Raw genomic sequence first — 18,329 nt, 5'->3', positions numbered from 1 at the left:
CTGCACACAGCGCGGAGAGCAAAGCGAGCAAACGTCACGCATTGACATATCGCATTAACATGTAAAGGTATCTGCACTGAAACTTCAGATCTTTGTTAAGAAAAGAAATAAGGTAGAGGATGAAATTCCCACAAATTTGACCAGAGAAGGCTGGTTCAGGCTGTAATGCAACACGGGAAGACTGAGATGCTGGAAGTTTTCATTGGCACAGTAACTGTTTTTTAACTGCTAAGGTCACCTGGGCATCTTCCCCAAAGCAAGCAGTACTGCAAGAGTCAAAAAGAACATCAAATGATCACGTTACTTAATTTGCCATCATTTGGAAGGGGAAGGCAGTGATGTAGAATTATTTTTTTGCTTTTCTTTCCTAAGCTCCTGATGTAACGAGTATGTTTAAGTAGTAACATAACCCCTGACTCTTACCCTTGAAGTGCACAACTACTGACACAAGACGCAGAGGACTCTGCCGTGCTTGTTTTAATTCAGACTAAGTGATACTGAAAATAATTTTGAGCTGGAGAAGGAGAGAGCATTTTAGATTTTAGAGCACGTCACTATTTTTTTTTTTTTTTCCAGAAACCTTTTCTTGGTTGATCTTACAAGAAGTTGAAGCAATGCTTTCCTTGAGCCCGTCTGCACAGAGTACATGATAACGATGAGAACTTTTTATTTAATACTGTACAAAATGTCTGACCCTTGAGGCATAATAACTTGCTTAAAATATACTTAACAGTACCCTCTGGCTAAAAAAAGTTTCCAACTCATACTTAAAAAAATATCCATTTCGATGCTTACTTTGACTATGTGCCCAGCATCAATGGCAAAAGTGCTTCTGTTTAGAAAGGATGGTTCAGCCAAAATTCAACTTGTTTTTCAGGAATAGGAAACCGAAGGAAAAAAAAAAATGTAATAAAAGCCATACCAAATAAATCATCGTTCTCCTTTACACTGTAAGGGAATGTTCGTGTGTGTGCAAACCTTACTGTGCACGCTAGTGCTTGATAGCACTTTCACAATGAAACGTTGCCAGTGCTGCTGTCCAACCCTCATCGCTCTCCCATGTCCTGGGTGCAGGAAGACCACGCTGGTGGTGACAAAGACACAGCAGGAACAGGCTTCGTTACTATCTCCAGTAACTTTGCAAATGACTCCATACCAGACTAGGCACCCACAAGTTTTGACCGTGGCCTGTCTGCTTTTCATTTCCACTACAATGATTAATATTAATGTAATTTCACAGAGGCAACGGAATCACACCGAATTATAACAGGCAAAACAATAAGGAAAAGCATCTATTTTATAATTATCTGCATCCATGAAAAAGGCACGTGAAGTGTTTTGGGGAAAAGCAAAGGAGAAAACTGGTCTTCACTTTCCTCTGCCAGACTCACAGAAGAAATATAAGGTTTACAAAGGGCTGAATTAACAAAACGAAGCTGAGAAAGGGGATACCACCTCTTCCACCTGATGTTAATAGCTATTACCAGAACTCCGTGGCTGAGCCGGTGTTTCCACAGCCATTCATCAAGAGCACAGAAAAGGCAATCTCTTCCCCCCGGCCATTTTTATGAAAAATACGCTGAAAACTCCCAAGAGGCAAACCTCATTTTTTAGTAAACAGAATTGTAACCCTTACGACAGATTTTCTGCAGCTGGCTTTTAAGCTCCCAAGTACAAATTTGCAGGTACCACCTTTAGATGACAGAACATAACCACCTTGCTGCGTGTGGCTGCGCACAGCTACCAAGGGGCAGGTTTTTGATCCGGGCCTAACAAACGTACGCACCCAACAGCAAATCAACCCCTGGCCAATGGAAAACAAATACACCGAGCGTCCATGCTTTGGGGATAACTCTTTAGAGAAACGGCCCCTCTGTCATCTGTCTTGACAAACACACTTTGCGTGTACAACTGCAGGAATGAGGCAAGTCAGCTGTGAGATGTACGCCTCGTTTGTTTGGAGAGCTGGCTTCGCGCTTTGTTGTTTAGCCTGCAGAAATCAGAGGATATACTAATATCCTTCAAAACTTAGGTTGGCTTCTCACAAAACAATGAAAACATGCCTATTTTTTTCCTCTATTCATATTCATTTCTGACTATTGATTTCTACTTGCCCTTTGTTTCTCTGATTCTTGGCCAGCTCAACTCGCAAACTATTACCCCCGAGGCTCAAGCCTTTCAAAGAGGATACAGCACTCTCTGCGGTTGCTTTATCCTTGTAATCGAGAAAAGCCCTGTGCTGCGCTCCTTGCCAATTCAGTCGTAAAGGAGTTGCACGGAATTCCCTTAAAGCACATTTCAGCTCGCTCACTCTTACGCTGGGAGGTATGTTCCCCACATACACAGTAGTAATCGTGCCAGATCCCTCTAATCTGGGACTTAAAGAATCACTTTCAACATAATGCTGTCCTATTTGAGCCGAGCCCATTGCAGCCTGTGGTCTTGTATTTTCAGCCATCGCCTTCTCGTTTAACGCTGCTGGTGTGTTGGCATTTGCCAAGTCTGAACGTTCATCTTGGAGGGTAACATCCTTGCCAGCCTGCTTCTCTCTGTATCGAAGACTCTTTAGGATGGGGATTTTTTCCAGCATTTCATAGCTGACCTAAAAAGGAGGAAGACAGATACAATTATGAGATTTCTCTCCTTCCAGAAGAAGGAGAAGACCATCAGGACCCATTCGTGCCATAAAAAGAGAGGAACCTTATTATATTGCTACCATTCAGAGTGCAAGAGCATTCAAAATGTTACTAATTGTTGGCCCGATTCTGAAGTCGCTCCCTAAATACAGGCTGCAGGACAAAAATAAACATTAGTTACCCTTTAAGCAAGCAGCACAATGTAGATCCAGCAGGAAAATCAAAACCAAACTCAGAACTATTCGATTTTGACATTTATTTATCAGGGTGCTTTCAGATTCGCGTTCTCATTGTTATCCCTTAATATTTGCTTTGACCGAGGGCCTGTGCTCCTGCTCTGGCAGACTCTTACACGCCTACAATTCATCAGACCATCAGGCACTTTCATTCTGCAGACCTCCTTGTGCTCTTTTCCCCCAAAACAGGATATCCCATAGGCTGGGTCGTACAATGGGGAGGGACGATGGTGTTAAGTTTGCAGCTGGGGAGCGTGCCTTGTAGCGGGGCTCCTATGAGTGTGGGCCCAGCCGGAGGCACGTTCTCTGGTTGTGGGACATCACCACAGCCTCCCTCTTGTCATCCGACCTCACACACCACCCGCAGCTACTCATCAGATCCCACACCAGTCCGCTGGGTTGGATCACGAAACGGAAGAGCGCCCGGACACTATACTTCAAAACTGTGAACCCTCCAGCCCTCCATCCATCCCCAGTTCATAAGCAGCTTTTCTGGAAGGGCTCTTCCCCTCAACAGCTGAACCCTATCCATCTCAGGCATGAGATGCCCCAGGCTGCACTCAGTGACTGGCAGGAAACACAGTGGTTCCCTAGCTAATGTGGTCTGGCTCTTGGCTTGCAGACTGCAGTTGGAAGGAGGAATAATTCGTACTTGGCTGCTGGACAAGCAGAACATCCATCAATACAAGATCCAATTCTTAAATTTAGGGAGCAAAACAGAGCCTAGGGAAGCGATGCCTGAGCTAGCAGAGACCCAAGCTAGTAGCCCACACAGTGTGAGCAAGCCACTCTAGCAGGCTACTGCACCCAAGCTTATGAGCCACTACTTCTCAGCAGGCTGTACTGGACTAGCACCAGCATACCCTGGCTAGAATATGCCTGCAGATCTCCCAGCTCAGACCTCTCTCATCTCAGAGCCCCTGAATTCCTGGTTCTACAATTATAGTCAGAGTGAGTTTGGATCTGGCTGCACCACATAACGTCTAAAATTTACAGATCTCCAGGGGGAGTAGCCCAGCTCTGAAGCGACTCGAGTGAAATTGAAGACAGGGTGGGGGCAATGTTAGGTTCAGGCAACAGGAAAGCCAGTCAAGAGAAGTCTCTTAAACGTTCCCAGGGCTCCTCTTCTGAGGAGCAAACAAGCAAGTTTTATTTCAGGCTGAAACTAAATAAAAATATAATTTACGTAAAGCCTGTCCTAGCTCTACCTTGTTAATATAATATCAAACAGCAGAATAGGACTAACCAGTATGGGCAGAGGCCACCTCCATTCTGCCACACTGCAGACGCAGAGTCAAGGTGTTTGGGATCGGGCCCTTTAAACAAGCGAACTTTATGACTGAGAACAATTTCTGAACAAATCTGGCCTGATCTGGCAGCTAGTACAGAGGGGCAAGGACTTCCTCTGGGGCTCTGGGAGGCTCCGCACTCGGAAAGGTACATGCCACTTTCAGATTTTGAAGAGTTATTGCTCTGTGGATTCTTGGACGGGTTTCTTTTTCTCAGCCAAGTTTTCAGACTGCTGTGTTTGACAGCAAACTCCCCTTCCCTGGGTGATACAACATCAAACCAATGGCTGAAGCCATCTTACTTTGTTTTTACTGGCCAACAATTAGGAACATTTGTTGTCCTCTGTCAAATTTCTATGTGAAATGTAAGCTCTATGCTAATTAAACCAAACAGGAAAAGCATTTTTCTATTCTCATGCAACTAATCACTCCTGAGCCCAAAGCACAACCTCAGCCTATTACCAAGTGTATGTACAGTTCCTTTCACCCTGAAATTAAACTCAGTTCCCAAGGCACGGACTGGGTGTTGAGTTAGAAAGACCAATGCTACCAAGGGCAAACCCTCACCACTTTGTAGATTAAGGGAATCAAAGAGATGGGCAATGAGAGGATGATCTCTGGAACTCCCAGTCTTTCAAGGACAGATCGAGGATGAGTTCGATAAGCCAAGGGCCAGCACACTCTCTAAGAGACTTCAGCTGGCCAGGCTTCAACACGGCCTCTCCTCTCACTAGAGGGACCAGTGGTTTTTGGCATTTGACTGGAGCTCTTTGAGCCACCGTTTCAGGCTCCCTGCAAACTCAGGAAGATGCAGTTACAACAGCATATACGTCTTCGTAAGGGGTATGAACTAGTTTTCTACAAAAGCTGAAGCTCTGCTCATCAAACACCACCCCACGAGGCGAACCTATCGTTACCTTAAATTCCATCCTCTGTAGAGATAACAAAAGCAGTTGATTTGGCACTCAGATTTGTTTGTAATACAAAACATTCTGTAAAGAAACTACATTAGACAAGTTCTGACACTGTCAACTGACATCCTTCTGCCACAAGAGAGAGACAGTGGATTTACCTTAAGGGCTGTTTTCCCCGGGGCCTAGGAGAATCTTTCAGCTGGGCCAAAGGTTTCACATCCTTCCCTATTTTTCCCCACTTTTATGTCAAGGAAAGGCAGAAACTCAGTTTGGGATTTCAGAGTTTCAATTCAACAAAACAATTCACTACATTTTTTGGGGTGCAGGGGGTGAGAGCCAAAAGGGCAAAGGGGGCAGTGGGCAGCAGAGCAGAGGAAAAAGCTTGCTCTGCTCTGTTGCAAAATAGCAAACAAAAGAACTCTGTGGTAGTACAATGTGTTGCTAATTACGATCATGCAAAGAGTTTCTTTTGTCTTGTGAGCTGTGGAGGATTGCAATGATTTATTTCCACATGGAGAGAGGCCAAAGATATTCCTCCTCTCTTTCAAACAAGCTGCACGTTTCTTGGTCCTGTGCCGGCTGGTCACTCCTTCCTAGCCTTGCCTACCGCTTTCGGCTAAGCCAGGATGCAGGGGACCTGGGTTCTACCCCAGGTCTGGGTGATCCAGTTATGCAGACCTGGGCACACCCAGTGGCGGAAGCTTCTTCCCTTGCTCCCCCCATCCCTATAAAGTCAAGGCCAAACCATTTATTGATGTTTGTAAACTTTGTACGGAGTGTTGGGATTTAGCTAAACGATTGGCTTTGGCAGTGAAGCCAGCTGAAGAAGTTTCCTATTATCCCCTGACCACCAATTCCCAGGCCAGTTCCATACTTCAGCCCTCTGGGGTTGGCCAACAGAAGTGCTTGTGGGTCTGCGCTATAAACTCAGTAACTGAAGTGATTCAGGTTAAAAATAACTCCACCAAAGGCAATTAATCATTTAACAATCCTGCCTACTCCCTGCCATAGCTGGGAGAGCCTTGGGGAAAGAGGACAGCAGGGTAGATGAATTCTTCTGGCACACAATGACCGGGCTATGGGAAAGGAGCTGAGAAGGGAAATGTGGCCCCTTTTCTGACAGAAACCTGAAGAAAACAGAGTCTTGGATGCTGACTGCCAATACAAATCTCCCAACACTTAACCCTGAGCATCCACTCTTACGACACCTGGTTTGGTCCCAAAACAACGTCGTGGCAGATGGACTTCAGCAAGGTCTCTGCTGGAACATCAGGGCTCTCTTCAACCTCTGTTATTCCAGAACAGTGAGTGTAGCCACTTTCAATATTTTGCTGGGGAAAATGAAAGATGTGTTTGTCCTCTGACAGAATGAGTAATGCTGACCCCTGATATAGCGCAGGCCAAGCCAAACACCACTTTGATTTCCCTGGCAGCAGAGGCGGTGCAGTTCTGATGTACGGCAGATGAGGGAAGGACAGCTATAGATCGGAGAGCATGCTAGGTCTGCTATTTAATTCTGCTTCACACAGCTACCCATCTGCACACACCAACTGATACAAGAACACAGATGATGCTGTGGCCCTGCCCTGCCGTGGAAGGCTGCGAACAAGACCAAACAATCTTTAGTACAGCAGATCCACCAGCCCTTCCAAGTATTGAGGTGTTTGAAAGATTCATCCTTGTCCACCCTGAGGGGTGTCTGACCCTCGAGTCCTCATAAAGGCCTCCAGGACGGAGCCCGCTTCTCGTGTTGTCTCCTTAATCGGTTGCTTGTTTCAAGGAGCACTGCGCTCACAGGGGTTTAAAGCACTGACAAAGCCAAGACAGCTAGGACGGGCCAGCACAGTTGAACATTTTATCATTCATTTGCACAAAATGCCCAAATATGTGCACGCAATCCGAGGGCATATTTCTGGGAGCTGGCAGCCCGTGAAGTCTGCTAGTGTCCCTCAGGAGAAACTTATGCAACCCACATTTGGAATCCATCAGCAAAAACTGATTCCATGGACTCTGCAGCAAGGGGCAGATTTGCAAAGGTGTTGAGATGTTTAACCATGCGTGGAGGCATGCCCTGCTCACCTTATCCCTCCGAAAAAAACAAAATAAACCACACCTTGGCTAAACTGACAGCAATTTTCTTCTGATGGCAACACTGTATGCCTGCTGAAGGTTTTGCCAGCTTCAGTGTGTGAATTTTTTGAACAACATCATTTTACTTTCCAAATATTCCATCACAGCCCCGAATCAAAAGCTGTTTGTTGTCAGGTAGTTTCCATCTCTGCCACTGCGTGCTAAACTCTCTCAACGTTAGACCCAGGGATTCCCCACAGTTCATTTCATCTTGGGAAAAATCTTTTCCTACTTCTATAAAATTCTCAGCAAAAGAATGATTAAAGAAACAGAAGGAAATGCTTGCTAGAATCTAGTGATTTTTCCACCAACTACTCTCATTTGCCTCTTCATGACCCCAAATATTTTAATTGGTCTGTACAGTTTCAATTTAAAATAAGCACAGCACAAATAATTCCATAATTGTGACAAATATAATAGCGTCACAGATAAAGATCACAGCTACCCATACAAAATACTAAATGAGAAAGTAAGTCGTTTCATGAATTTAGAGTTCCCAGAAACAATGGGTTAGATTTTCAAGACAGATGAAGCCAAATAATTCTCCACTGGCATCCAAATAAAGTTTTCCAGAGTGCTCAGCTCTTAGCAGCTCTTGCTGTCCTCCAAGAACACATATTGATTTCTCAAAACCCTGAACTCAGATGCAGAAAACATACCCATATACACACTCCTGTACTGCCTTTGTATTTAGAAGTGTTTCTGCAGTGCCTAGCACTGATATTGATAACGCTTCTTTGGTATTAATAATATTGTAGCTCTTATACTTCCTTGGAAGTCTTTAAATCAGCACTTCTGTGACAAAAATCATAGCAAGTAAGTCACATGTTCCTGTTTGGAAAAACATACTACCTCGACAGCAAGAAATAGCTCAGCTGGAAATTCTGCACTGAGAAGAACTGAAAGGAGGCAACTGAGGGCAAGCCATGCCAATTACCTCAAGAAGTGAATCGTTTACTCACAGAGGAACACCTATTTACGCAGTCCCCATACCTGACACACTTCTTCCTTCCTGCCTAGCACACAACAAACAAAAACACTCCAGGAAAATGCAGTATCCCTTTGAGCACAGAAATCTAGCCTGGAGACATGCAGTTTGTTTGCTGCATAAGTACCTTCTTACCTCTTTCGAGCTGAAAACAGAGTGCGTGTATTAATGGCTGTTTATCCGAACAGCTTCAGGAAAGCATGTCCTTTACAACAATGCTTAGCTGTAATCCCATGTTTGCAAACACCTTTTAATTAAAGCTCTTAAACGATTGTCTTGGTTTGATCCAGCCATGTTCCTGAAGGATGAACTTTTCTGCAATGTATTTTACACATCACACATCTTAACAATGAAGTTAAGCTACTTTCTGTTGCCAAAACACCATATTTAGAAGTGGGTTATTTATTTACTCACTACCTCTTGGTTCATTTAGTTTTGCTCGGAGGAACAGGAATGCACCAGTAAAGCCAGGATTTGAAGGAGAAAAGGTTGTAGAGAAAAGGATGAGAAAAGGATGTAGAAACAGCCAGGAAAAGTCAAAGGACAAACACTTAAATAGCCCCTATCAAATCCTGCATTTTTAACACCCTGTCCATTAACTAGACCTCCCACCTCCAAGACCCTCTGTGCAAGAGTTGCTCATACAGTTACTGCCACAACCACAAACCAAACACACACAAGTGGTTCAGCTCCCTGTGAAAGAATAATGCCAATTTATTTCTTCTTCATATAGACACAACACTTTGTTCTTGTCCCAGAACACCAGAAATGTAATGATTATCCCTCCTCTGGCTAGTATTCTCCAATATTCTTATCTAGTCAACATATGCTCTGAAGAACAGCCAAAAGCAGTTTCAGGTGTTAAATCAATACTCAAAGGCTCAATCGCGTAATGTGCTCTGTTCTCAGTGAAAGCTGTAGAAAATCAGCCAAAGGTGTATTTTTCAGACAACACCACTAATGTAGAGATTAGTATAGAAAAAAAGTTTCACTGTCTCATGTAAACTGGCTAAAGTCAGCAAGCTTTAGATACAGCTCTACTAAGCATCTCCTCAAGTGTTAGACACGAGCACAAAGGAGCTGCGGCAAATACTTCATTAGTTTATGAGGCGTATATTAGAACACTGATCTTGATTTTTTTTTTTTTTTTATGAAAAGCAAAGAAATGCAAAAGGTAACATCGAATTTGATACGTGGCTTGGGAGTGACTGACTTTGCATGAGCAGCAAAAGTTTCACAAAAATTCAATGGCCCCTGCAAGAGACTGCATTCCCCAGACCTTTGAAAAATGTTGCTGCTAAAGGGAATCAGACAGGAAAAAAAAAAGAGCGTTAGCAAGGCCACTTACTGAGATTGAAGTCTGACGCTAAGACAGACAGAGTGTGATCAAAAGTATGTTGGCAAGATGGATGGAGCACAAGGGGTAGGCCTTCAAAACAATTACATTCAATAATATCCTAAAAAAATTATGATTCAAAAATAATTCAATGGAAAAAATGCACTAGTACAGACAGAGCTTTTATTTATTTATTTATAACCTCAAATCCTCAACCACAGGCAGGGTAAAACACTCTCCCACCATAGAAATAAAAATAGTACTGGCTAGAATTGTTTGCTGTAGATACATTACCTTAACAAATTTAACTCTTTTTGCTGGTTGGCAAGTGCTTAACAAAGAACTCTTGATTTCCCTAGCAGTATTCACTAATAATTCCTCAGTGGTTTCTGCAAGACACGGGTATACTATTCCTCATTTCAGTCTTCCTACTGTTACTCAATCATGCGGGATTGCGTCTGCTCCCTAACTGGATAATTTTAGGAATGAAAATCTAATGACAAAGAAAAAGTTTTCCCAGCATGAACTTCCAGTAAAACAATTCACTAACTGCTTTTCTGAAACCATTTGTGAAGCTGCTAAAGTTTCTGACAATCTCGGGGAAGGGAAGCCAAACCCATAAAACAATATTTATCAATAATGATTAATGATTTAAAGCGGTATAAAGTCACTATTCCTCCACCTGAAAATGAGCTCCAGCCACAAATCCGTCTATCCTTTGAAAGTTAATCCCATACATCCACTACGTAAACAGCAACGTACCAGCCACTAGGTCACGCTTTCCTTTTCACGACCAGAGCAGCACATATTCCACTCATTTCGCACGGCCTAGTGCCATACAGTTCTCGCTATGGTACTGTCTCCAGAAAACGAACAGAGCCGATTTCAATGAGCCCTGAGGAATAAAACACAAAGTGCAGAGGCCCCTCATCTTACATAGACTATTATACCGCAAATGACTACAAGAAACGACGTCTATCTTAAAAATCCACAAATGATGTTTCCGGTGACTCTCACCCTACAATCCATTTGATACAGCAACCTCAGCTGCAATAATATATTCCTCCTCCTCACCATTACCACTTTAAAAATGCTGAACACATATGCTGCTGTTTTGTTTCGTCTGACAAACACATTTGCTCCTTTTCCAAGTATTTCTAATACAATAAATGTGTTTATATGTAAAAATGGGGGACTTATCAACAGGATGGCAGTACCAGTAAGCCACCATTAGCAGAGGTAACTTGCCTTATGCCATATTATTCCCTGAGGTTTCGGTCGTTTGCAATTAGTCTTGATAGTTCTTGTTGGAGTGAGTATGTAATCCACAGTTAAATCATGATCACCAAGAAGCTCTTCTGCTATGTCAACCACCTACCAGGAACAAGAGATTTGGTAAATAGTTAAAAACAAATTCACTAAAATTGCGCACCGTTCCTGATGTCTCGCAACATGTGAGAAATCTGTCGACGACAGCGGAAAACAAAGAAAAGATGCTACGCCAACATCATCCCAAGTCTCTTCTTCAGACGTACCATTCAGTATCACACAGTTCTGACTCGTCACTTGAGAGCGGACATTTTAACTTACCTGGCAGTCATGCACAATAGTAATTACAGGTGTATCCGCCTGCACTGCGCCCATTGACACCATCATTGCATATTCCATGTCTGCGTAACCTTCCCCTTTTCCAATCCTCCAGCCTGAAACACGCAGAAGCAAACAGTGACAGTAAACACAGAAACGGCAGAGTGGAGAGGCAGGTAACTGTCAAAAGCATGCAATTAAACTAAGCAGTCTGCAACAGATAAACCAAGCACAGAGTTGTAACTCAGGAAAAATTCAGATCAGCATCTCTCACAGAATGCAACTTTCTTTGTAATCAGCACTGAAATTAGAATAAAACATTAGTTTCAATGAACTCCTAAAGGATCCCAGGAGCTTCCCATTGGGGCAAATGGGCTAAATTTGGTTTAACAGAGAAATAGTTTATTTACCCATTGTAATTAGAACCCTCTACTCATGTCAAACATCAGTTAACTTCATGCGGGTAAAGAGGAGTCTAGGTCACACACAAAGAGCATGTTATTTTAGGCAATGGATAAAGTCAGCGGCAAATTTTTCACCACAAGCAGGTCTTCAAAATACCAGAAAACTCAAAATCTGATCCCTAAATAGGTACTGAATCAGCAGCTGTAACATGTCCTTTCACACACCCTGCAAGAGCAGAGCAGATCCTCTGAACCCCTCTAATTCTTTTAAAAGAAAAAAAAAAGAAAAAAAAAGAAACCGCTTGCCTGAATAGTTCTACTGGAGGCCAAAACACTGGCCTGCATGCTCTAAACCACACTGCTGCCTGCCCACTAAGTCCTGGCGGCTTTGTTGTAAGCAGGCACTGACTCTTCCTGGTTGGATTGGGATCAGTGACTTGTCACACAGAAGAGACAGAACTCAAGACCGTAATTCAGTTCCAAAGACATGTTTGGGTCTGCCAGAAGGAACACGTAGCGTAGCCTACTGACATTGTGAATTGCGACTTAAGACCCTCCTCCTGAAAAGCTTACGAGGCTTTATCTTACCTTTTTCAGAGACAGCCACTGATCCTACAACAACCAAGTCCACTCGTGCTTTCCCATCAAGACCTACAGGCACACTGTATTCTTTTATACCCTGCAAGAAAAACATAATTTTTGGTTCGCAGAGTGCGGAGTCTTCCAACCAGTGATGCAGAAATCCAGAATATTTTGATAAATCCAAGTAACTCCCCACGTTTCAGTGTTTCTTCCATGTATAGCCAAGCTGTACATGTCTGGAAAGCTATCCTCTAGGGAATCCTAGAATATATTCCCTGCTGCAGTGACAAGAATTTTGGCACCCTTCAAGGAGAGCGAAGGGAGGTGAGCACTTTTCTAAGCAAGGTTACTTATTCAGGATCAAAACCTCATATTCTGAAACCCTTTATTGGACGTCCATTTCTAAAAATGAGGGCAAATGACACTTCCTACCCTACTACTACTAACTTAAAGTCATAATACGTAAATTCATGCCCATGAGGAATATCAGAGCACTATGAATTCTTAAATTAATTCTCACAGAGTTAATTTAGACACAGACAGCTACAGCATAAAGATGTTAAGCTGCCTGTCTGAAATCACACAAAATGCTTTACTGAAGCACAACCAGGTATGTAAGCTGGATCACTCTCCGTTTCACATGGCATCCACTGCACTGCCAGTTTCTCCACACCTGTACCTTTAAAAGCACCTTCCAGAGCTGCCTACCTGTTCCCCGAGACTCCATGCCTCAACACTTTGCTGCGTGATCATCATTCAGGATGTGCCACTGCAAAGCTAAGCTATCTTCACCGTAACCTTCTATCTAAGATACTAATGAACAGAAAAACCCACTGTTTCTGACAAGTGGAAAGAAAAACCTTACATAGCCCTTTTTTTCTTTCCCTCTCTGCCCCCTCATTCCCACCCACCCCTCTTCAGGCCCCTCTCTAAAGAACATATCCTAACAAAATTCTGTACAGAGCTGCAGAAATTAAAAACAGTATTTACTTGGGCTTTCAAACATCAGAGGTTTAAAACTTAAAAGACAAGTTAAGTTTAAAACTTAAAAGACTTAAAACTTAAAAGACATCTTTTGATTCATTCACTCTTAATACATATGTACAGTGTAATGTAAATCCTCCTCACACCAGTTCAACTTTGTGCTAAGTTAATCCTCACAATAAAAAGCCAAATACTTTCCGTGTAGAGCACAAAACCAAAAAGGCCAGTAATTTCTGGCTGACTATCAGTAATAATGCTCATTATCCACTTCACAGCAGTGTGGTAAGAATTGTTTGCACAGTGCTTTGTAAATATAAACTGCTAATAGCATTTATTCATTAGTATGCCTGGTTGGGAGAAAAACCAGACACATGGTGGTAAGATCACAGATCAGATATAAGGCCTGAAGCAGGTCAAGAGAAAGGTCTCTTTCAAAAGTGCTCTTCAACCCTGAAAAGCTTAATTAGTTAATGACTTTCATAGAAATTCCAACAAAGAAAGTCACTACTAATTACCATCCATTTACAACCCTCAGTTGTATACAGGATTACTGTAGAACTTTATTGCCTTTAGCAGGAGATAAAGAACGAAATAAAACCTGTATAGCTGGCCTACTCATTGTGTACAAGTTACGTTTTCATATCAAATAAAGATGCGGAGAAAATAACGCCGGTTTCTCTGCCAAAGGACTTTAGCTGTACAGTATGATATTTTAACACCAGAGGGCAGCAACATACCACGTTTCAAAAGAAAATCGTCAACACGTTTTTGTACCTCAGTTGATGCAAATGACAGAATTAATGTTTCTTTAGATTTTTGATTCTGAAAGAACTGATCTTTCCTACTAGTTAGTAAAACCTAATATTTTATTGACCAGATTATGCAAAAACTGTAAACACTAAAATATTCCTTACAGGATTCACTAGCTCAAAAACTGCAGAATACAGGAGTACTATGTATTAGAAACGTAAAGATCAAAGTCGCCTATGAAAGTTGCTCATAATGTTCCAAAAAGCATTCACAAAATATCGATACCGTTCTGCTAATAAAATATAGCGAAAAGACTAAATTTACTCATGATTTAAGTACCAACAAAAAAAAATATTAATGGTGGATGCGTACACAAAACAAGGAATAACATACTAGTAGAGGAGTGTTTCAGGTAGCATCTGGTTTTCCAACCTCTAGCTGGACTACCATAACACAACACTCTTCTACAAGTTAATTCAGACCTCCCCCATTTGTCGTTCTTACTCGAGACGTAGCACATATTCGCAGGATCTCCTTAGTTGCACCTGAAGGTGGAACGATCTTATTGAACAGCCCAGTTCTCAGACGCGGTGTTGGAACAAGCAAAGTCTTCCTTGCCTGTGTAACAAAAGAAGTTATCACATTAAAAAGAGGTGGGCTCATTTTACACTAAAGAAATATTTTTACTGTCCCATAGGTCTCCGTGTGGTCAGTCATCTTATTTGCTATAGAGTAGTCAGGACTGTTGATTGTGTAGCGCTTGTGGGTGAATCGCCTCCAGTACAGCAAAATTCCAGACAAGATTTTATTTAAGAAATAGATGGCAAGACATTCCTATTGGTCTAAAGCGCATGTCCACAAATGAGCTGCACATATAAGCTAGTGACCATGCGTAGGTCTGAGGGAAGCCTGTCACACATTCATCTCGTGATAAACGTAAGGCAGTTTGAGGCAAAGCTACATGTTTCGGGGAGTAAGAATACAATGACAGCGAAACAGCTATTGCTCCGCAGAAACATTAATTTCCCCAATCCCTACCTGCACCTTCGCCGTTTGCCAAAAAGGCAAAGACATCCTTACATGAGCAACCTCAAAAGGCTTAGGAATAGTAAAGCTCCTGCCGGAGAAATGGCGTTGACCATGAGATGCTGCCAAGGACCATGCTGCTGTCCCACTCTCCTCCTCAGGGGTGCGAAGGTGCCGTTACCTGCAGTGCAGCTAGCCGAACACCTTCCAGAGGTTTGTCCGGATCCACTTTAATCTCGCGTGCTCTGTTGAACACATCCAGCTCTTTAACAGAGCAGCAAGCCTGGTGAGACCCCTGTGTGAAGAAAGGAACCAAGAGAGAAGGGAATACGTTCACTTACTTCCAGTGTTAGAAAGCGAGCGTTCTTCTGGGGAGCATCGGGGTTTATTTTTACAGTATTGGCAGCTTTGAACTCCTGTAAACCCAGAAGCCTTGTCGCAGCATGGGAGGCCCCCTGTTTTCATAAGATATCAGTGCATCACCAAGGAGTCCACAGCAGAGATGAGAAATTTACAATCTTTCATCCTACAGAGGGGCTGATTTCCCCAGATTTTAAATATGAGGACAAACTGCTAATTTTGTGATGTTTTCTATGGGAAACTCTTACATACTGAGCGCTTGACTAACATCTTGCAGGCCTCAGAAAAAAGAGGGGATCCAAGTAAACTGACTTCACCCTCACTCACACCTGGTTCAAAGCTGGAGACCAATGTCCCCTTTTAGTCAACGAATACAAACAGACTGATTTAAACACAAGCCATAGTCAGGGACTCTTTTAGATGAAGACTTTCTGGACAAGGCTCTCTCTTTAGAGAGACTATAATGAACTCGGAAGATTCGCTTCTTAACTGAGTACGGTGCTCAAGCTTAGCAGAGCACACACTCCCCTTGCAATTTCATCTGTGATACCCCCTTGCAATTTCACCTCTGATATCCCCTTGCTTAAGGGCGTGATAAAGCCTCAGGCTTCCTCCACCAGCTTCAGTGCCAAACGAAGGCAGAATGTTTCTGCCAATCCCTTGAACAAAAGCAGAGCCAATGTCCTAACACTGCTCATGGGCTGAAACACCCAACACATCCCCACAATGCTGTTTTGGTCATCATTACTTCAGCATATAGCAGATATGTGGCTGCACACCTGCAGCTTGGATTAAAACAGGCAAAGTGGCGTCCTGAGTAACTGAATACTTGAAAGTCCTCTGATATCTTCCTCCAACCTGCCAAACTAGGGACGCAATGAAGCCAGGGCAGGAGGAAGGGTTCTCCCACCACTGCCCAGCAACACTTTGCCAGCAAAAGCTTGGCCACCATTCGCACTTCAGCGGCATGCTGTATGCTCCTAGGCTAAGCCCTACAGGGCGGGCAACCTCAGCTTTCCAACCCCACAGACCTGCTGAAGATCCCGGGGAGCAAAATCCAGTTCTAAATGCCTCTGTTTCTTCACCCACAAATATATTTATGTCCTTCACAAAGTGTTTTGGTATCTGCTGATTAAAACGCAGCACGCACCTGCCTTGTCAGGTGGCAATACCTGTGTTTCTTTACTCACTATAAACTATACATCCGTGCTGTTTGCGTGGTGGGGTTTCTCAGAGCTCTGCCACCCTCTGCCGTCGCTCACCAACCCCACAGCCTGCAGGAACGTGCGGTTCACGGTCGCCTGCTTGAGGGCTGCAGCCACAGGCCGGGAGCAGGCAGGGGAGCTGAGGCGGGGGGGGGCGGCCCTGCCGGCCTGGGCCTCGGAGCCCGCCGGGGCCCGAGGCTGTGGGGGATGAGGAAGGAAGCGGCCCAGCCCCGCAGCCGGGTCGCCGTACCTTGAAGTTGGGGATGCGGCCGTGCACCGGCCGCGGGAAATCGGCCAGGCCGCTGGCCTCCAGGTGGTCCCACACCTTCTCCCGCACGTCCCGCTTGGAGGCACCTGGAGGAGGGCAGAGCTGAGGAGGGCAGGGGCGGGCGCCTCACGGGGGAGCGCTGCGACCGCCGCCGGGCCGCCACCGCCGCCATCCCCCCGCCTCCCTCCGCCCAACGGTCGCCCCCAACGGCCGCGCTCGCGCCCCCGTGACGTCGCCCGCCGCCCCGCCCCGCCGCTGACCCGCGCGCAGCCGCACGCCCCCCTCCATGGCGGCGCCACCGGCGGCCGGGAGAGGAGGAGCCTCCGCCTTAGCCCCGCCCCTCCCGCGGGCGTCTACGGCGGCGCGGAGGGGCCAAACAGCCTCGAAGGCGAAGCGGGGGAAGAGCGGGGGTGGCGGGAGGCGATGGCGGCGGCCGTGGGGCTGTGCGGGCCGGGGAAGGGCCGTGGGGAGACCCCCGGGGACGGGGGAAACCCGTCCCCCCGCTGGGCATCCCGCGTTGGGCAGGAGGGAACCTGGGCCTAACGGAGGGTCCTGCCCTCAGGGGCCCCCCGGGGTTATAGAAATAGCGTGGTCTTTCAATCACGTGCTATAGCTGGGGGGAAAGCACCCCGCTTTTCATAAAATAAACTTCCCAAATCAATTATTTGTCCGATCAAAAAGCGGCCGGGCGTGAATAAAGCGATATCCAGCCCCTACGTGGGCTCCCAAGTCCGCCAGCTTTCAGAAAGTACACTTCTCGCTTGCGTTTAATAGGATAGCAAGTGGTTGGTTTGCATGATTTATTATTTAGAGAATTAACGTATTTGACAATCACCCCGAGAAGAGGAAGGTCGTTGAGAATCCCGACATTCCTGAGCGGAGTGGGACGGAAGGGTCATGGGAACAACGAAACGGAGGTTTATTTTCAAGTGTGTCAGAGAAGGGGGGGGAAATACGCTTTTGAATTTGGTTTCTAATCTGCTTGGCTTGGATGCTACCGATACACATCCACCATCAGAGCCGACTGTTGCTCTGCCAACCAAAAAGCGGAACAAATTCGGATGCTCTCCCCTGAATAGTTGCAGATGTAGCTGGGCAGATGCAAACGCGTTTTCTCTCTGTGGCTGCTGTTGATTGCTGAACTGTTCTTTTCACAGTGCGAATCAAAGGCCAGGACTCTGCCGGGTTCAGGAGTCTTTCCCCCTCCAACGATGTGTGCTTTTTCGAACTCAGATTAATATCAACATATTGGGCTAAGCACTGCGGAGCAGCTGCGGTGAGCCTGAGGCTTCACCTTTCCACCAAAGTCGCTCGTAAGCGTTCAAAGAAAGTACTTAGAGCCCTGGTTCTGCAATGGGGTGCGTTTAGGAAGAGCCTTTTCACTACCTCCGAGTGCTGCTGGAGCCAGTGGGAATCCGTCCAGGCATAATAGACCACCCATGTGGAGCTGGGCCTAAATGTTTGAAGCTCATTCCTCCACTTCCTACCCACGGAAAACTCCCAGCGACTTTGATATCTCTGCGGGGAGTTCAGGATCGGGCCTTTGGTGAGCAATTTACAACCTCTCGGTAATTCAGCATTGCGATTTGCACTCCTGGGCTGCGAGTGCCAGCGCTGTCCGTTTGTCCGCCGTC

At 44.9% G+C, this 18,329-nt stretch overlaps 1 protein-coding gene across 1 annotated transcript; it reads right to left on the bottom strand.

Moving 5' to 3' along the window:
* Positions 1–1,369: 1,369 nt before the first annotated feature.
* Positions 1,370–16,983, bottom strand: MTHFSD (methenyltetrahydrofolate synthetase domain containing; the record flags this gene model as incomplete). Its single annotated transcript, XM_082319967.1, has 8 exons — positions 1,370–2,602; positions 10,778–10,903; positions 11,120–11,232; positions 12,109–12,199; positions 14,341–14,454; positions 15,044–15,157; positions 16,678–16,781; positions 16,956–16,983. The coding sequence occupies 8 exons, from the start codon at positions 16,981–16,983 to the stop codon at positions 2,087–2,089; spliced, it is 1,206 nt and encodes a 401-aa protein (XP_082176093.1). The 3' UTR covers positions 1,370–2,086.
* Between the last annotated feature and the right edge of the window lie 1,346 nt (positions 16,984–18,329).

Source organism: Platalea leucorodia (genome assembly GCF_965183815.1).
Source record: "Platalea leucorodia genome assembly, chromosome: 8".
NCBI lineage: Eukaryota > Metazoa > Chordata > Aves > Pelecaniformes > Threskiornithidae > Platalea > Platalea leucorodia.
The sequence above is the reverse complement of the archived record's forward strand: the minus strand, read 5'-3'. Positions and strand labels throughout refer to the sequence as shown.